Source organism: Camelus bactrianus, chromosome 18 (genome assembly GCF_048773025.1).
Source record: "Camelus bactrianus isolate YW-2024 breed Bactrian camel chromosome 18, ASM4877302v1, whole genome shotgun sequence".
NCBI lineage: Eukaryota > Metazoa > Chordata > Mammalia > Artiodactyla > Camelidae > Camelus > Camelus bactrianus.
In genome coordinates, this window is record NC_133556.1 from 46,920,819 (window position 1) to 46,942,640 (window position 21,822).

Below are 21,822 nucleotides of genomic sequence, written 5' to 3' on the forward strand. Positions count from 1 at the left end.
ATAGAAATTATAGTTTGTATTATTATTATTTATTATTATATTGTAAATGTATGTTTTACAATGTGGAAAACTAGCAAAATGTGTAGAGACTTCTAAAAATAATTGGAGGAAACACAAATAGGAGAAGTCCAAAGTGGAATTTGTTTAATAACCCCCAAACTTGAAAGTTGTAAGCATTTATTCCAGAAAGAGATAGTAGTCTTGAAGGGAATGTACCTAAGCTAGCACATTTGTTCAAAACTTTCGGCAAACCTATTTAGAATTTTGTTTAAGTTTTTTCTTTTTCTTTCCCCCTTAGTTGCTTAAAAATACTTTAAAAATGAGAATTTTTGATCCCTCAATATTCCTGCCATTGGAATAACAGGAATTACTTCTGAGGAGGTCAGTCAGTCTGAGTATCATTTTATTATCCTTTCTTTTCTTGATTATTTATATAGAAAAGTCTCCATCCATTGATCTACAAGTATTAATTTTTAACAGCCTGCTTCTTAAATTGTAAATAGGTTTTTTTAATATAAAAAGAATGAGTCTTATCAACATATTACTGATATTTATTTGAATAAGAAAGCTAAAACCAAAATAAAACCCAAAGTTCTTCAATTTCTACAAACAAAAGTACATATATAAGGGATAAAAAAGAAAAATGGCTTCCCTTTCGGTTGATGCTACATGTTTCAAGAGTCTTGGTAACTAGTTCAAGAGAGTTAGCAGCAAAATGCTAAAAAAAAAAAAACAAAAAAGACTGGATTATTTGACTTTTTATAATAAATTATTTTTGCTGGTATTTTTAGTTGAAGTATAGCTGACCTACAATATTTTATTTGTTTCAGGTATACCACACAGTGGTTTGACATTTGTATACATTACAAAATGATCAACACAGTAAGTCTAGTAACTACCTGCGACCATACAAAGTTACTGCAAAATTGTTGACTCTGTTCCCTGTGCTGTACATTGCATCCCCATGACCTTAGCTACTTATTATAGATAGAGATTTTGTAGACATACAATTTTATTACTTTGGTTATTTAACATTTCTACTAGTTTTATAAGTGGTTGACCCATTACTTTGACTATTCATTTGCCTTTACCAGTGAGATTGTTTTTTTCTTTTGTAATTTTCTCATTTCTAGTTGGGGCCTTTTCTCTTCCACTTCGAGAAGTCCCTTGAACACTTCTTGCAGGGCCAGTTTAGGGCTGATGAGCTCTTAATTTTTGCTTGTCTGGGAAACTCCATCTCTCCTTCAATTCTGAATGATAACCTTGCTAGGTAGGGCATTCTTGGTTGTAGGTTTTTCCCCTTTCAGCTCTTGCAATATATCATGGCACTCCCTTCTGGCCTGAAAAGTTTCTGCTGAAAAGTCAGCTGATAGTCTTAATGAGAGTTCCCTTGTGTGTAACTAGCTGGGTTTTTTCTTTCTTAATGCTTAAAAAAAAATCCTTTTTTTTTTTTTTCCTTTTTAATTATAATGTTTCTTGGTGTGAAACTCTTTTGTGTTCATCTTGTTTGGGGCTCTCTGTAATTCCAAGACCTAGATGTCTGTTTCTTTACCCAGGTTAGGACAGTTTTCAGCCATTATCTTTTCAAATAAGTTCTCTGCCCCTTTCTTTCTCTTTTCCTTCCGGGGGGCCTATTATGCAAATGTTATTCTGCTTGATGTTGTCCCAGAGGTCTCTTATTCAACTATCCTCACATTAAAAAAATCTTTTTTTACTGTTCAGCTTGGGTGACTTCTACTGCTCTCAGTTAGCTGACCCATTCCTCTGTATCATCTAATTTACTATTGACTCTTCCTAGCATATTTGTTATCTCAGTTATTGTATTCTTCAGCTCTGATTGGTTCTTTTGTATATTTTCTAACTCTTTGTTAAAGTTCTCATTGTGTTTATCTATTCCTCTCCCAAGTTCAGTGAGCATCTTTATGATCAATATCTTAAGCTCTTTATTGGGTAGACTGCTTGTCTCTGTTTTATTTAGTTGTTTTTCTGAGGTTTTGTCTTGTTCTTTTGTTTGGAACATCTTTCTCTGTCTCATCATTTTGCCTATTTCTGTGAGTTTATTTTTAAATATTAGGTAGGTGTGTTACATCTCCTGAGTGGAGAAGTATTCTTATATATGAGATATTGTATGGGGCCCAGAAGCTCATTCTCCTCTGGCCACCAGAACCATATGCTCCAGGAGTGTTCCTAGGTGGGCTGCATGCACCTTTTAGTTGCGGTGGGGCCAACTGCTGTAGGTGTACTCATAGAGAGGCTGGCCCCTGGCCCAACTAGTTGCAAGACTCTGCCTCATGTGGTTGTTGTTGGTGCCCTCGTGGGTGGGGCATACCCCCAGAATGCCTGGTTCAGTGTAACTGTCTGGTGGTATGGAATTGCCGCAGACATGACAGTGGGCAAGACAGGCCCCTAATATTAATAGAGAAGGTTTCAAAACGGCACCCACCAGCCCTGGTGTCAACATGGTAAAATAAGATCACAAAAATGGCTGCCACCAGCTTCTCAGCCCCTAGAGGGAGTCCTAGCTGCCTCATGCTTCTCCAGGAGACTCTCCAAGATCAGTAAGTGGGTCTGATCCAGGTGCCTTTCAAACTGCTTCCTCTGCACTGGGACTTGGAGCAAGTGAGGTTTTGTGTGTACCCCTTAAGACTGGAGTCTCAGTTTCCTAAAGTCCTCTGGCTCTCCTGACCCTAAGCTGTCCTGGTTTTCAAAGCCAGACTTTTGAAGGCTTATCTTCCCAGTGCAGGACCCTGGGATGGGGAGACTGATGTGCGCTTTGGGTCCTTTGCTCTTTGGGAGGACCTCTGTGTGTTAACCCTTCAACAGTGAGTCACCATGCTGAGGGTCTGGCCCTAGGTAGACCATGTCTACACCCCTCCCACCCATTTCAGTGTAGCCCCTTCTTTATATCTTTAGTGGTGGAAAATAGTTTCTGCTAGTCTTCTGATCATTCTCAGAGATAGTTGCTCTGTAAGTGGAAGTAATTTTGGTGGACTGTGGGAGGAGGTAAGTTCAAGACCTACTTACGCTTCCCTCTTGATCCAGACTCCTTACAATAATATTTTAAGCCAGAATTATGCCATTCAAGTGAAGTCATTTGAAATTTTTCCTGTTCCCTAAAATAATGAGGAATGCAATTTACTCCCTATGCCTGAAAGTGGCATACTCTCTTTTTTGATGTAAAACTAGACTATACTTCCTAGTCCCCTTGCATTTAGGTGGAACCACGTGACAAATTCACTCCAGCAAAATGTGAGTAGAAGTGATATGTTCCAAGTTCAGACTGAAGTAGTCAAGAAGTGGGGATGCTTTCTCCACACTCTCTTTTTTTGTCTACTGCTTGGATGTGAAGACTGCAGTAGAGGCCCTAAAGAATGTCAAAGCTATTAAGATGGGAAAAGCCTGAATGTCTGGAAGAGTATGTGGAGCAGTATCTGCTGGCTCACACTGGACTGTGAAATGAGCAAAAATGAAGTTATTTTTTTAAACTAATGATGTTTTGGGGGATTGTTTTTCAAAGCTATTAACCTACCCAGAATGATATATTTCTTTGAACATAATATTCATTGGAAGAAAGCAGTTACTATAAAAGGTTGGTCTACCTATTGTTGAAATAAACTTCCAGGCCCAAGGTAGAACAGCTCCTCCCCAGGGTGCCCTGTCAGCAAACCAACATTTAGATACATTCATTGCTCCTGCAGATGTTCCATGTGACCAGAAACATCGTATATCCCATCAGTCAATCCCCAAATGCCAAGCCAGCTCTGGGCTCTATACTTACTTCCTTGTTCCTTCTCACCCAAATAAAGTTGACTATGTGGCCCCAGCCAATCAGATATCATCTATTTTCTCTACTTTGTTCTTTATTTTTCATCCTGTGAATGTTTCCTGCCTTCTGTACCATTTTGGAGTTCTCTGAAACAAGACCGTCCACTTCATGAAGTGTTAAAGTTTGTTTGTGTCACCTGGATTGTCTTCTTTAGTCAATTTTTAGCACAATTAAAGTTTTCATAATTCAGATTTGTATAAAAGTATACTGCATATTCTTAAGCACTATGCAAATCTACTATCTTTTTGTTATCAACAATATCAATAGAAATATTAATAATTACACAGAATTCAGTATTTCAATTGTGTGTTTTAGACTGGAAGTTAGGAAAAGGAGTGTGGAAAAATTTTCTTAAATCTGAATTTTCTGAAAAGTAGTCGATGTTGCAGGATCATGGAAATTTGGCTTTCAACTACTCTAATAGCTGCATTTATTTAGAAAAATATAGATTTATGTTTTTAAACATAAGACATAGATAATTTAAAAGATGTAACAAACCTGAATCTTTTGTTATTTCCATTTTTTTTTCTTAATGCACTTTTATTTAATTTGGCTTAGCTGTTTTAAAGATTGGATAACTCTAGTCAGGAGTGTTTAAGAACTCAGCTGGGTCACAGGAACTTTCTGACCACTCCATTCTAATTTGCAGTTTTGCTATAATAAAAGCCCTAAATATATTGCTACTGTCTAGACGTTTTATCTGAAACAAGTGTCCTTTGTAGTCTCAGAGGACTTTTCCATTTTATTTCCTGTAAATCAAAGTCTGTGAAGAGCTTCGGTTCTTATTAAGACATACCCTTCACAGTCCAGTGATTGCCAACAGTGGCAAGCCATTGACAGTTCATTTACATATAAGTGATGACTTCCATCAGGTAGTTGGCTCAAAAATACAATGGACATTTAGAGCATATCCAATATTTCTTGTTCTTTGATGAGCACCAAGTGCCAATTTTTATATAGAAACTGACTATTGAGAACCGAAGGCTTCTTTTCACTGACCTTACCCTGTCTTCTAAAGCTCCAGAGTGACATGTTGCCACTGCTTAATGTAGGCTTACACTTCGAAAAGACATTCAATAGCCCTAGTTCAGTCTAAAAATCAAGAATAGTCAAATGTAGAAAATATGAAATAAGAAAAGACATACATTTTTAAAGGAGGAATAAATTTCTTCTGTGTCTTGGCCCCAACTGTCATAACCATAATTTAATTTTTATATTTTATTTTTATAAGGTAATTTGATATTATTTTAATACTAATTGTTTTTCCCTTATGAATATTTTTACCATTTGAAATAGTGACACTCAATACACAATACTCATTAAAAAATCTTATATTTTGGTTTGTAAGTGCTTTTCATCATATCCTATGTTTTGCTCCCAATTTTCTGGAACAGTGATGGCAGAAATCTAGCCAAATTTTTATCCTAATAATGCTATAAAAAGCAGCAGGCTGATGATCTGTTACCATGCTGGGACTCAACTTACATGTGATTTTTTTTCCCTTTTAATTTTGCATTTTCTAGCTTTTTTTCAATATTGAAATAAAGACAAATTTTTCTCTTTAAAATGAGACGTCCTCAACTAGCAACAGGGACAATATGGATCATTAAATTTCACAGATAAGCCAACCTCTACATTTTAGCTATTAATCACTTTTCCCCTTATCAAATATTTCACTGCTAATGTTTTGTGATTAGAGTGTCAGCATGTTTTTTAGTTCAGCGAGGTTCTGGTTTTGGTGAGGCACTGACTTAACATGATTCTTGTAATTGGCTTTTTAAAATATTTCATTCTGATAATTTCCACATTTATAGTAAAATCATTGCACGAAGTACACCGAGAGATTTCCTTTTAAACCAAAGTGTCTATTTCAGAAGTAATAGATCAGGGTAAGAATTGAAAAAAAAAATGGGACACCTGTCAGGTAATTCCTGCTTCTCTATTCATATCTAGTCACTATGCTGTTCCCTCAACTATACTGCTCCTTAACTTATTTCTCCAATCCCATTCACAGGTGGAGGCAGGCAGGGATGAATAATGAATAGATGGATGGATGGATGGATGGATGGATGGACTGATAGATCAAATTAAATTTAAGATTCTTACAGGACTGGTGTTAGTCACTGTGCTTCAGATCTTTCCTAAACTAAGACAGGTAACTCAGGAATACTGTATATTGACTCTCAGTTTTTCACTTAAGAGTGAACAATAAGAATAAGAAAAATATAATATGATGACTAAACTAATAAAAAAAATATTTTAAAACATATTTTGAGAAACCATTTCCAAAAAAATGTGAGTTTTTACAAATAGGAATCTTGAAGTTTCTTTATGGCATTTATTGGCACTGGAACAAACCAAATTTAAATCCAATAAAAGGGATACTTGATACTATGTGATTTCAACTTCACTATGATAAAACAGGTTGTCTCTTATAAAAAAAACAAATCCAATGAATGGTTCATCCAAAGATATTTAGTAATTATAGACTGACTTGTTGAAATTCTTCTTTGGATATGTAAAAAGATGACTGTCCTTTTCTCTTTTGATACAGAATTAATCCATAGCCAATATTAATCTATGTTTTGGGGTAGACAGGTTCAACTTTTAAGGTAATGACATTGTATTGAAAACATTACTTCTCACGATAAATAATGTTGTCTCATTTTCCTTTCTCTCATAAATCTGGCCACTAACTTTCTGACAATCCGGATGTTAGCTCTTTTGAGTACTGGATGTCCACTCACTGTAAGACAAAATATATAATTACATTAATAAATTTTCAATTATATGAGAGAATGTATCATGCTTCTGAAATCATAAAATACTATAGGAAATCAGTTATGGTTATGCTAGAACAAAGATTTGACTTGGACACATTTCCTTCAGTTGTTTTGTGTTACAGTATGTATTATGCCAAGAGATTCAGCAAGAATTAATGTTGGACCAAAGAGTTGAATGAAAGGATAGCAGAATCTAGATTCCACCAATATACGGCATTCATAAAATAAATTAGATGCAACCATAAGAACCATGTTGAGCAACAGTATTTACCATAGGAACAACAGTACTGAAAATTTTTGCATTACAACAGAATCAGTTCTGATACTGATATTCAAATCAATACAAAGCACTATTTGTATAGATGGCTTGTACTTCATTCATCTTTATGTATAAAATGACTTCAAATAAGAAATAGAGCTGTAGATTTACTGCAGATATCATTTTACACAGCACTAATTTATAGATACAGTAGTATATTTTGCCCTTTAAGACCTATCATTGTTATTAAACAAAACCACAGCCAACTACCAAAAATCAATTAAAGTTATGAGAAGAACACTCCTCATAACCAAAAGAAAATGACTTGATGTGTTGTAAAAGAAGAAGTTGGGCATTGTTGTTTTTACATTTATCTATATTGTCATTAGATAAAGAACAAGGCTTATAATAACAAACCAAAATTAGACTATATTCAGAATATTTATAAAATAATTAGCATTAGTAATTATCATTGAAGGTTTGACTATAGGGAAAGGCAATCACCAATTGGTGTTTTAATACAGTAGTTATACAAGATAAATGTGTTAGTTCTAAAGATGAGATCTTAGAATAACATTATTTCCTTTTGCAGCTTTTTCTGGTAATATGCAATATCAACCAAACATTTCATCAGACAGAAGATAGCTGAAATATAGGATTACTCAATGCGGTAAAATAGAAGAAAAAGTGCATATAATGGTCCAAGCTCTTGTTCTTATACATTTGTGAATAAATCCAAATTTAAAACTCAATCTTAATTTCCTTATTTTTGAAATGGGGATAATATCTATCTTGTCCTGTCGTTGAAATGATCCAAAGATATATATTAAGAGAAATATGTGTAATAATAATGTATTAATATTGACTCATCAATTATAACAAATAGTGATAGGGAACAGGAGGAGGGGGTTGCAGGTAGGAGTGTATATGACAACACTCTGTACTTTCCACCAATATTTCTGTAAACCTAAAGCTCCTCAAAACCATAAATAAATAAATAAAGTCTATTAGCTAAAAATAAAGATATTGGGGGTATAGCTCAGTGGTAGAGTGTGTGCCTAGCAAGCACAAGGTCCTGGATTCAATCCCCAGTACCTCTGTTAAATAAACAAACAAACAAATAAATAAATCCTAATTACCCCCACCATACCCCCCAAAAACACACAGTGTTATATGTCAACTATGTCTCAATAAAACTGGAAGGAAAAAACAAGAATGATTAAAACATCTACAAATAGATAAAGTAAAAGATTGTGTGAGATACCAGAAAATGTATATATTTTGGTCTGTGCCCCCAGCTCCTGACACAGGGCTCCTAAAATGCTTGTAAAAATGCTAGTGAGAAAAGCACTAGGAGCATCCTTTGTTTTAATGACGTGACTCTGGGTGGGCTCCCGGATAGCTACTGGATAGGGGCTGATCACCAGGAAGACCAAGCCATGATTAGAAGCTTGGAACTTTTAGCCCTCTCCCCTCCACACTCCTCTAGGGAAGGTCAGGGGCTAGAAATGGACTTAATGGTCCATCATGCCTATGGGATAAAGCCTCTATAAAAATCCCAGTAGTATGGAGTTCAGAAAGCTTCCAGGTAAATGAAAACATCCTGTACTAGGAGGGTGATGCCAGAGGCACAGAAGTCCAGGACTCTCCATGATCTCACACTACATATCTCTTCAACTGGCTGTTCATCTTACCCTTTATCGTATCCTTTAATAAACTGGTAAATGTAAGTAAGTGTTTCACTGAGTTCTGTGAGCTGCTCTAGCAAATTAATAAAACCTGGGGAGGGGTCATGAGAACCTCTGATTTGTAGCCAAGCTGGACAGTTGTGGGTAACTTGATGACCTGCTACTTTCAATTTGCACCTGAAGTGGGGGATAGTCTCCTGGGATGGAACACTTAACCTGTGGGATCTGATGCTATCTCCACGTAGATTGTGTCAGAATTGAATTAAATTGTAGGACACCCAGCTTGAGTCAGAGAATTGCTTGTTGCTGTGGAAAAAAAATCCCACATATTGGAACTGGTGACCAGAATCTTAGCTGGTGATCAGAAGTGAGACTGATAGGGTCAGGGGGAGGGATAAATTAGGAGTTTGGGATTCACAGATACACACCACTACATATAAAATAGATAAACAACAAGGATCTATTGTATAACACAGGAAAATATATTCAATATCCTATAATAACCTATAAAGGAAAAGAATCTGAAAAAGAATATATATCTGTATCTATATATGTATATATAGATATGTATAATTGAATCACTTTGCTATATACCTGAAACTAATACAACATTGTAAATCAACTATACTTCAATTAAATTAAAAAAAAAAAAAAAGAAATGAGACTGGGAGCAGAATCCAAAATTGCATAATTTGTTATTTCATAAATATTTCAATTAAATAAAGGATAATTTAATTTCAGGAAGGATAAAAATACAAGTATACATGATATATTTTTAATCTTTCAAAGTAAACATTCTTGACCTTCATTTCTGTCATATGGTGGAACAGATTCAGAGAACAATCTTTTTGATTAAAACAAGTCAAATCCTGAATAAAATATTAAATGTGTTTTAATTGTATTGCTAAACTGGCAGAGAAGGAAGAAAATGCAGGGGCTGATTTTTTTTTTTTAAAGTGAGGAGCCCAGCATGAGACCACAATGCAGGGCTGAGGCCCCAGAGGGCTACACTAGGACAGTAGGTGGGATAATACTGAAAAATACAAAAAGAGCGAGAGGAGAAAAGGGAAAGGAAGGGAAGGGAAGGAGAATCAAAGAGAAAACCTCAAAGAAGGGTACAGCAAGGAAACTTTCCCATTTCTATGAGGCTGCGTGGATGAACCAGAGGCTCAAAGCTGCCATTGGCTTGTTCTTCCAGTTCATACCACCTGTGTGGTCCAAAATACCTTAAATAAATTTATAATTTGTTGAGCACCAATAATCAATGAAAAACCTCTCTAGAAGAAAGCAACTTCAACCAAGGTCTTTAGTATATATTATAGAAACGTATTTTATTAAATCCCTATATGTTACAATTAGTTTTAAATGGAAAAGCAGGTTACAAAGCAGTATCTACAATATGATCCCAGTTTTATAAAAATTACATGCATAGGAAAACATGTATAGTATTAAATACCAAGATATTAACAAGGGTGAAATTATAATTTAGCTTTAGTTCTTTTCACTTATCCATATTTTCAACAGATGTTATTTATGTAAAATAACATTAAATATTTTCAAGTATCTAGATTAGAATAATAGCAAAAAGGTTTTTTGTAGATAATGTATAAATTTTTATATTTTTATTGTAGACAATGAATAAATAATCAGAAGTTAGATCTTTGTTTATACTTCAGGAAATTTGAAGAAATGATTTCAAATTGGGAAAATGTTCAAATAAAAATAGATAGTATGCTTAATATTCATGTAAGAGTCTGTATTTTCAGAAAAAGGACGCTAAATTTTTCTCAAAGGCTCAAAGTATGCTTCGGCCCTCTGTTTTCTTTTAAATCATCTCCATGGTTTTATGTTCACAATTCTATTTTATGATTTTTCATGCCATTTCCCTGACCTACTCACGGTTATTCTACACTATTGGTTGCTTCCTGTGGGTGTTTCAAAATGAGTCTTTGTAGAGCAAGTTGGAAAGAAAACAAACGCAGATTATGTTAGAAAATAAAATACACATTTATGTCATTGAGTGTATACTGGATCCTATTTGTTCAGGTTCGTGCAAAGTGCTATGAGGTGATGTAAAGAGCACTAGCAGAGAACCTTCTGGGTCTCTATTTCTTAATCCAGCAATAAACCTCAAAAAAGCAAAAAAAAAAAAAATGCAATTTTATGCTACTCATAGAGATTTATTAGTTTTTAAAAAATGAAAGTATCTATTTAACAGGGCCCTGCCCACCAGAAAATTAGCACAGACAATACAGAGCAAAAATATGTCCTGGATGATGCACTTCATATTTAAGTGGTTACATCTGATGGTCATATATGGCAAGGGTACAAGTTTGAACCTAAGTTTTGTGCACCTTAGGATTTCAAACAGAGGTATGTCTAAGAAAACTGGGAGAGTAAATCCTCTAGTGATCTCTCTGCAAAGAAAGACCAAGAAAACTTCTCGGGGAAAAATTCTTAATATGGGAAGAATGAGTTGAATATTTTCACCTTGGTTCAACAGGACACTGGCAGTTGGCAGGAATGAGTGGGTTGAGGTTCTCTGAGGTGCTCTTGCTAAGATGATTTTGCCTAGACTCTCCACTCCATTCTCCCCACCCTCCCACCTCTCCTTCCCTCAAGGAGATTCTGGCCTGTAATCTCATGAGAGGAAGACCCAAGTGAGAAGATGACAGAGTTGAAAGAGCTATTTTCCTACACCATGATATTTGAATACTGAGAGCACAGGGCATCAGTGCTCTAAGACTGAGGGAACTGGGGTACAAAGGCTTCTCCCTTTAGCAGGTTGGCTTAGGCCCATGTGGAATTAGCTCAGCGTGGTCTGGACAGATGCTTGTGGCAATAGCAACAGCAATGCTTTCACCAGGCTTCCTGAGCTTCAGAGTGACAGCAACAAACAGCACCGGAACGGGCTGGGGGGCAATTTTATGTTGCAGCCTAGAGTGGTGTATTTATGAGCACATGTGCAATATCCTAGTAGAATTACTAGAAATAACTACAGTTACGGGGGTTGCTTTCAAAGTGACAAGAGGTTGCAAAAAGCAGGTAGAAAACTCTGTGTGCCATTATTTTTTGTGAGTATGTATGTATCCACATATATATATGTGTGTATGTATATAGTTTTGAAATATTAAAGGTTTTCTCCCCATTCCTCACTATTCCTAGCTCCTGACTCTGCCATTTAGGCACCAGTAATGACTTCCTTGAGGGTGACTGAAAATAATCACCTCTAAAGGGAAGAAGATGTAACAATTGTAAAATTATATGCAACCAACACAGGAGCACCTCAATATATAAGGCAACTGTTGACAGACATAAAAGGAGAAATTGACAGTAACACAATAATAACGGGGGACATTAACACCCACTTACATCAATGGACAGATCATCCAAACAGAAAATCAATAAGGAAACACAGGTCTTAAATGACACATGAAGCCAGATGGACTTAATTGATATTTAAAGAGCATTCCATCTGAAAGCAGCAGAATACACATTCTTCTCAAGTGCACATGGAACATTCTCCAGAATAGATCACATGCTGGCCCACAAAGCAAGCCTTGGTAAATTTAAAAAAAGTGAAATCATAAGAAGCATCTTTTCTGACCACAACGCTATGAGATTAGAAATCAACTACATGAAAATAATCACCTAATTTCTGATGCGTATCAATTTTGAAACAAGGGGAAATTATAAATAGCTAGTAAATATTCTATTCTAGAGTTTTTTTAAATGATCAGCTCTCTCTTTTGCAATCTGTAAAAAAAAAAGGAAAATATATAGCTACTTAATAAACATAGCTATTTAAAAAGAAGCAAATAATTTTGTGACATTCCATATATGCACTGCCCTCAAGCAGAAAAATCTTAGAACAAAGAGACAACTGTATTTCAAGAAAGAGGTTTTAAAATGCAAAACTATAGCAATATTTTCTAAAGGAAAACTTCTACTTGAAAGAGTATGGTTTTGCTTAGAATGTGCAACATTTGGGGGATTCAAGAAACCAGAATCTGAAGAACTTAGCACATGGAGCCATATGGCAAGGAAAATTGTGTGATGACGGGAGAACCCTTTCCAACTTACAGAATTTGACTAACAGACTGATGGAGGAATGAAAGAGGAAATAGTGATGAACTCTTGAAAAAGGGCCAGTCACTCTATGTCCTGGTATTTTGCCCTGGGGGAGCAGAAAATGGGAAGCCTCAACGATAAAAAGCACATATAGTTTGCAGAACAATCTGGGAGTTTGTTGAAGGGAGCTGTAAACTGCTTAGAAATCACCTTGTGACCAAAATGGTGCTTTAGCAATAGCTGTGGGTGGTCCTCGGTGGTGGCTCTGCAGCCTTTCAGAACAAACTGCAGCCCAGTGTGATGCGAAGAGCGCAACTGAGATTCAGAGTATCCCAGGGGAGCATGGGAATTCTGAGAAGGCTCTCTCACCTAACAACGCCTAAGGTCAGGATAGGGAGCAAACTAAGTTTATGACCTTCACGACTGGGGCTACAGCAGACATTAAGACTAGAGGCTAGTGAATGGCTCCCAAGGCCCAGGTGGCATGATTTACACCACAGGTGGTCAGCAAGGAGAAGAGATCACATTGAGGATGACTCTCATGAGATGAAAGAAAATTAGAGAGCAGGCCTGTTATAAATGGGCTCCTGGCACAAAGTAAGTAACAATAAAGGACAAAATTAGGTGGCATATATAAACAATAGAGTAGCATAAAAACACAAAGATAGAAAAGTAGCTTATAGAATACTGATATGAAAGAAGTCCATCTAGTTACTAATAGGTAAATATTTTTTTCCATGTGAAAGACTTGACTAAATACTGTACAATCAGGAAATACAAGTTTCGTCAAAAATCAGTGAAAGGGATCTAGGGAAAAAAGGAGCTTATCTAAGTAACTTTGGAAAACAGTGTTTTGACTGAAAACTGGAGGCTAAAGACAAAATGCAAGTAGATAGAAACAGAAGGATAGATATGGTAGTAATTATAACTATGTGTACAAACAGGAGTTTGTATTCATATATATATTTCCTAGATATGTCCACTGAGAGAAACTGGAAACACTGATACCTCAGGAGCAAAGAGCACATCTAGTGTCCAGATTTTTGTTTCTAAAGACTATTCTCCAACAAAAGGAACCAAGACTCCTCAGAGAAATGGACTAGGACCAACAGTTCTAGGACTAGGGCAGATAATACAAGACGAGTCTGCAGAATACTGTAGTGACAAAAGAAGCATTCAAAAAACAAAAGGATAGAGAAACATCAGTTAAAGAGACAGGAGCCACCATGAAAAAGCTCCCAACGTCTACTGCTGGAACAATCTGAGTAACAACAACAACAAAGTAATGTAGTATTAGATTATAACACATAGTATGAAAGAAATAGACATGAGTACATACTGATATAAACAAATGACTGATAAACAAAAAGGGGGGAAATATCTAAGAGTTCTTAATAATTTATGTCACTGCTTCCACCTCCAGGAAAAAAAGTCTAATTCCTCCATTCCTCCCAACCCCCTTTCCATACAGGATTTAGTTATGTGCTTTCAAAAAAGTAGACTGCAGAAGGCGGGTGGGAGGAAAGTTACTTTACGGCGAGTGGAGAAACCTGACAAACACTACCTTGGTCAGGTAATTAATGTTACTATCACAGAGGATAAATCATATTGATAGCATGTTCCTGCTGATATGATGTGACAAGAAGGGCACTTCACCTTTGTGACATTCTTTCAAAAGTGTATACCTTCAGCATTATAATATAATATAACCTCAGCAATAATAGAAACAATGTGAGTAACAGCTGCCACTTAACCCACACTTGCTCTGTGTTGGGCACTGTGCTGAGTGCTTTATTTATCTCACTTTCTCTTTCTACCAATACCTGATGCTACCATTATTATTATTATAAGAAATTAAGGCTCATTTCAGTGACATGTTTCATTGGGCTGTAAGTACTTGTTGATCCACAGATGGATTACAGAACCTTTTATAATAACTCATTGGAAACCACAGCACTATTTATATCACTGATTTTTAAAGCAGGTCAAAATTACATTATATTATTGTTCGTCTTTTTGTATGTTTGTCCTATATCTTCAAAATATCAGTTAATTCACTTCTTTGTCTCACTGCACTGTCTCTATGAGAGTGTCTTACAGATAAATGAGAATTCAGTATATAATTTTGATGATGCTTATTTTTGTTTTATAAAAATTATATCATATTATGCATATTTTTCTTTCCTCACTCAAGAATTATTCATGGAAATTCCTTCAAGCTAACTAGCATAGCTCTAATTCATTATTTTAAGTGGTACATAGTATTTTGTGGCATGAATAGACCATAATATTCCACTACTGATTAACATTTACTTTGTTCCTCAGCTTTTCCAAATAAGAATAATGCTAAAATAAGCGTTTTGTGTTTATTAGGTAGTGCTTTTATTTCCATGTGACAGATTCCCAAGATGGAGTACAGAGTCAAATGTATAGACATCTTAATGTTAATTGATATTATCAAGGTGTTTTCTAAAACACTATACAATTCATATTTTTACCAGCAATGTGTAACAGTACTTCTTTGTTCATATTCCAGCCAGCAACTGAAGTTATTGTTTTGGTTTGGTTTGGTTTGAGCCAATCTAAAAGCTGTTAGTCCATTGAGTTTTCTCACCTGTTAGTGACTTTGAGCATCACTGCATGTATTCAACTGCTGCTGGATTTTTGTTTTGCCAGTGGTTACTCACATCTCTTGTCTATTTTGCTATGATTGTCCCCTTGTTCTCAATTTTAAATAGCTCATTGTCTTAAACCTCTGTCTTCTAAAATACAATTCCACACCAAATCAAATTTTTAAATAAATTGTCTTATGGTCTTTTTCCATAGAAAAGTTTTGAAATTTTTATATAAAGCCAGGGTCATTTTTCTCTTTTTTTTGTATTCTTTATTGAATACTATCTTTCCTGCTCCTACCTTAAATATGTTGTTTTCTAGATTTCCTCTCAGATTTATGTATTTATTTACTTACTTATATATTTATTTACTGAGATGTTGTTCAAGTTTTCTCATTGCCTCTTTTAGTATCTATTGATATTATATTTTTTTCTCCTTAAAAGTGTTGATGTAATAAACTTGGGAATAGAATTCTTAATCGTTAATACAGTATCATCCTTTGTTGGGAACAGAATGTGTCTTGACCTTAGTGTAGTGTCCTTTAATACATGGCTGGGACAACTTACTTGTCACCAAGTACTCCATACTCATGACTACTAAGACAAAGAATGGCAACCACTTCCACCTTGTCAGAAACCTTTCTGGATCTTTCAGACCCAATCACAAGAAACTGACTCTCAGTAAGAGCCTTTCAGCCAGGTTTATATAAAAGTGGCTGGGACTGCTTCCATGACCTGGCTCTCATTCTCTGCCCAGTGTTTAAACAATGAGGCTTTGAAGCAAAGACATTAGAGATGAAAATAAAAGAGCAATTTTAGAGTTCTCAAATGGAGATTCTTCATCATATTTCTTTAAGGAGGTGATAGAAAATGACAAAGTAATACAAGCAGAAGACTTTGGAATCTGTAAAACGCACAAATAAATTTTTCTGAGCTGATGTACATCCTAATATTCCAAACAAATATATGAGATTAACATAAGGAGGAGGACCATTTAGGTTAGGAAACACATTTCAATTTTGAGAAAAAATGTGTACGAATGCTTTTTACCCCAGATGTTCTCGATAACTTAGCACATCCCTTGGCCTCCCTTGGCTTCTGTCTTCTTGCGTAAAGTGAAAGCGGTACAGTATTACTGCAATAAGTCACTAGGGAATGCTCAAGCAAGTGCTGCATTATTCGTTTTCGTCTGTGTTAGGACAACAGCAGGGTGAAGATTCAGATGGCCAAACTGCCTTTGAGAAGAAACAGTCACAAGAAAAAGTGTTCCGATGTATGTGCACAACAGAAAAGAGCAAAGACGTGTCAAACCATCTGTGCTATAACCTATTGAGCTCTAACTGAAATCTGATTGATCTTAATAGGATTTAGATAAGGACACTTAACAGACAAAATTTTCAAAGCAGGATGGTCAACATCTCACCAGGAAGCGATAAAAATTCTTGTGACAAGTTTGGCACAAAGCTAACTTTGGAATCAGAAATACCAGCACTTCTAACGTAGCATCTCTGTGATTTTAGGAAAGATGAGCTTGCATTTCTTCAACTGTAAAATGAAGATAATAACAGTACATACCTAAAAGGATTAGTATAGAAATTTAATGAGAAAAACCAGATAAACCACTTGCCTTAGATTTGAATGCATCATAATTTCTTAATAAATTTTAGCTGTTATTATTGCCCCCCTCTTCTTTTATGTCATCCTCCACTGAGATGGGGATTAGTTTATCACCATCTGCCCCATTACATACTTATTTATTTATTAGGTATATTGAATTTTTTAAAAAATACTGTCCTTGTTACATAAGTGCAACTTCCAGATAAGCAAACCACCTCTTCCATAGACTGCCAGATGGTTCCCTCTAACCTTTTCATATGTAGAGATTCTCTAGGTACCACTGACATGCCTACATTCTGATGTGAAGAACACTGGAATGTATAATTCTTCCTCCATCCTGATTGATTTTCAACACATAATACTAGCTCCCCTGCCCACACCCCCAGTTAAACTCTGAGGAATATAAATTCTTCATTCTGTTCAATCTTCTTAGATAAAACTATCTGATATATCCCAGAGATCTACCAACACACAGCCCAGTCTTCCTGCCCTTCTACCTTTTCCTTCTTTTATGACCATGACTCTAGAAATATTGTAAGACTCAGGCTGGTAAAATCCTACTAGTTTCCTTCTCCCAGACCTTGAATCAAGGCAATGACAAATTCTGAGTAAGCATATTTATTAAGGTATTTAATGCCTTTCCATACAGGATCCACAACTGTGGAAAGGCTTAGAACAGGATATGGCCATAGTGTAAATATTCTCAGTTATACTTTACGACTAGTTGTCACTCTTTGTCATATCAAAGCAAATTCGGGGCAACTTCCTACTACCAAAACGCAATGCAGTAGGCACTTGTCCTGTGTCTGAGAGGCATCTAACAATAACATCGACTTTGTCACACTAGAAGCAAATAACAAAGATTAATCTCTAATGTAAGACTGAGTCTGGCTCTGACAGGGACAGGAAAACCTGTTTATCTCCACCAAAAGGACTTCATTTAATAGGTACCCACCTCCAATGGGCTGAAGCATACCTGCAGTGTTTTTGTCTCCAAGAGTATCCAGCTTTCCAAGCTCCATCATTCTAGAGTCTGATGGAATCACGTTTTACCCCCTCAGACTGTGTTGGCACTATGGTGGCAGACTGTGGTGTCACTAGCAAGAACTCAGAAGGGTTTCCGATTTTGTGATGAAAACCAGGGTTAGTCAGTACATCTTTACCATGTAAAGCTCCTATGCAAACATGATCCAGTTTTTCCTGATTCTCCAAGATTCTTTCTACTATTGCTGACAGGTCACGGAAGTTAATTTTCAGCCTGAAAATCCAGCATTTTTCTTCTTGTCAGAGATGCCCAGGAACTGCACAGATAAACTCCAGCAACCATTTCTCAGTAAGTCCACCCCAGAAACATTTTTGTGGAGCTGAGTCCATGGAAAAACCCCTGTTCTTAAGCATTCTAGAGCACACTTAGCATTTTCTGCTTACAAAGAAGCCAATCCCTCAGAGATTTAGTGGCATGTTCTTAACATGACCAAGTCCTTTTTCTCCATTTGATGCTTCTTATGAATTTCTCAAGTGTTAAAAAAATTATTGTAATTAGTCTGAACCAAGGAAAAATTTTACTCAGTTTCAAGTTCCACAGCAGTGGACACAGTCTCACATTCTCAAAGGTCCAAGTTAATCTTACATGAACATCCTCTGAACAGAATTTCAAACTCTTCAGAACATTAGTCTCCATTAAGACTTGATTAAAACTCATGTCCAACTGGAAATTTAATAAAGTACTTCTTTAGACTTCCTTAATTTAGTAAATTTATATGGTACTGCATAGGTCTGCATCTCCTTCTGGCATATCTTGCTTTAAGCAGGGCATTCTAAACACAACTGTCATTATTTAGCACAAGTTCAGTTTTGTTGATGCCTCTCTCCTTCACAGCATCCTTTGACCAGAAAAAAAAAAATGGTGAAATTTACTCCTGGCTCCAGTACAGAATAAATTTAATGCTGAATACAGTAAATTGGGTTTAAAATTCTTGGTTGTAGATCCCATAATGCTACCCAAATGTAATTCAGGGGTTTATGTGACCCCATTTATGGTATAATCTAAGGTAAGGATAAAGAATTCTAACTTTTACTCACTATAAGAAAATGCCTAAAATGTAGCTTCCCAAAAATTCTTTTAAAGTAATCCTTAGACAGCTTTTCAATAGTCAATATTTTTACATATCCATCCAAGCTCCCTTTAAAACTATTAGCTGTTTCTCTACTCATCATTGTTCTTCAACATCAATCCTATGAATTGTTTTGGTCACTATCCTCAAAATTTAACCACTCATGGCAGCTGTCAAAAAAAATTCTATTTTTTTACTCTCTCTTTCATCCAAATACCAAGAAGTAGCCCCAGCCTTCCCTAATCCCTTCGTCTGTTCCTACACTGTTAATACGCATAGTCTCCTGAAACGCTGCCCTCACCTTGCATGTCTACCTCTATAAGGCATCTCTGGAAAGACGTTTTTCTTCTACTGTGACTGGTTTTTAGGTGAGACTCAGTCTATTTCCACACCCACCCACCTACCCCCCCCGCCTCCTTGAATTCTGGAGCATGAAATTCTCTAACATTCTAACTACTAATGTTGTAACGGTTGTATAGGTAAGGAAACTCAGTATTGGAGGGGCTAAGTAACTTGTCTAAGGAAGTGGGGGACTATGAATGAAAACCCAAGTCAGCATTACCCCAGAGTTTGAGTCAGGCAGGCAGCATGGCATGGTGGTTACAAAGACAAACTCCAGGCCATACTGTCTGGGTTTAAATCACCACAGTGCTGCTTACCATCTGTGTGCCTTAAACAATTCCTCTATGCTTCAGTTTCTACATTTGTAAAATAGGGGATTATGACTGCATTGCTCCCTATTCCTGTGAGGATTAAATGAGTTAATACATTAGCAAAATACACACAGTAAAACTGCTTAATCAATCATTAATTGTTACACTGTATTATCTTTCAAATTCAAAAAATATTTTTTAAAAATAAATTTAAATTTATCAAAGTAATATACATTACTAATCTCCAACTCAAGTTATAAATATGGAAATAACTTGGCTTATTTAACTAAGGAATAATTCACTGACCTATATCTATGTCAGATGCTTTATTAGTCGAACCCTCAATCAGAGTTTAAAATATGTAGCAGGAACTTGATGAGGAAGAGGAGGATAATGACAATAATTGCTCAAATTTATTGAGACCTATGTGTACGAGGTACTTATTTGATGCAGTGATAAGTACTTTAGTCACCCCTGTTTACAAATGGGGAAACTGAAGCTAACAGGTTAAGTAACTTGCTCAAGATTAAGGAGGCATTAAATGCCAAAGCTTAGGTTTCAACACACTGGGGTGCTTACAAAGCCTACAGAGCCTACAGCTGACAAGACATAACTGGACATATTTTCAGATAAATATGTTTCAATTATTTATGAGTCTAGTTGTTACTTCTTCAGTTTATTTTTCATTGCATTTACATTTGACTGTGTAATCTAAAGTTGTGCTTTGGTCATAGACTCATAGTAGCTGCTACTGATAATAAGTTTTAGGTACAAAAAATAATCATTTAATATAAAATGTTCACTGAATCTTAGAATAAAAAGAACTCCAGGGCTGTGCTATGGACATGCAGACAAATAAACTAAAATATAATTTTCCCAAGAACCCTGTAAGATAGCCTCATATTGAAATGGAGACGCCTATAGCCCAAAAAGGTTAGGAGCAAGTCTAGAGTCAGTAAGTAAGTGGCAGAATGAGGATTTGTAGCAGGTTACTTTTCCTGATCTCAAAGCAATTCCCACAAAACTGATCAGTCTTCAAAAGTGAGCATTATTCCTTAAGTTTGCCAGTTATAACTTTAAATTTTTTTCTTATTAAAACCTAATTTAATAAAATAGATATGTAATCATACTCTCAAATGCATCTTTTAATTCTAGTGGCATTATTTCCTGGTTTTGAAAGACGAAATTAGTGGTGTTCCTAGAATTTGTATCATTTGGCATCTACTGTATTAGTAGTAAAGATTTTACATATAATATCCATCATATCATATCTAGATAGCACAAGAGCATTGTGTACCAGTCTAGACATTTTCATGCCTGAGAATTTATAATGCAATCTGTGTGTCTGTAAGATATAATACACTATAATCTCAATTTTACACATGAGGAAACTGAGGCACAGGTATTTTGAACAAATTTCCTCTAGTCACAACATTAGTAAATTCGTAACTGGACTTCAAACCCAAGTGGAGTTGGTGAAGTGCCTGACTCCAGTATAAAACACCAATAGCAGCAACAGTAACAGCGATGAATCAGACTCAAGGCAAGCACTTTCATGCATTTTCTCAATATTGTTGATACCAATGCTATGGGATGTTACTATTGTAACTCTCGTTTTATAGATGACAAAACCATGGTTCACAGAAGTTAAATAACTTGTACAATGTCACATACTTAATGAATGGCAAGATCAGGATTAGAATATAGTCAACAGACTTCTTTCTTTTGCCTTTTGCCTTTTGCCTGAATATTAATTACCTGCATGCACATTTAATTGAGATTTTATATATATATGTATATATATATTTATGCACATGGTGATCTTAGCTCCAGGAATTTAAATTTAAAATAATTATATGAGCAATTTATAAACATTTCTAGTCTCACATATTGACTCTGCAGTGGATATTGTGGATTGACTCCTCCCTTCAACCTGACTTCTAGATCTGGAGCCACTGGAAATACAAAACCTGTATTTGTGAGATGACCTTGAAGCTGACTCTGGATGTTAATTAGCTTCTACCAATTAGCTGCACTTTCTTGAGATTTGGAAGGCAAAAATGATGTGGAGATCATTTTTCTACTCATTTTTTTTTTCCTTTCTGCTAGCAAATAAGGTCAAGGAAAGGCAAGTGTGTCCTGCTCCAGTGTTCCAAGGAGTCTCACCTGGACTCCTGGGTGATAGAAGTTTTTGCAGCA

The 21,822-nt window shown here is 35.8% G+C and overlaps 2 protein-coding genes across 2 annotated transcripts in view; one reads left to right on the forward strand and one right to left on the reverse strand.

The window, feature by feature from the left end:
• Nucleotides 1-21,822, forward strand: part of LOC141573952 (mitogen-activated protein kinase kinase kinase kinase 1-like) — a 640,645-nt gene that overhangs the window by 372,759 nt on the left and 246,064 nt on the right. The window lies entirely within an intron of this gene.
• LOC123618043 (IQ domain-containing protein M-like) overlaps nucleotides 1-21,822 on the reverse strand; it is a 179,812-nt gene that overhangs the window by 13,159 nt on the left and 144,831 nt on the right. Inside the window, 1 exon segment of the mRNA XM_074346859.1 lies at nucleotides 6,466-6,572. Coding sequence (XP_074202960.1) covers nucleotides 6,466-6,572 — 107 coding nt within the window.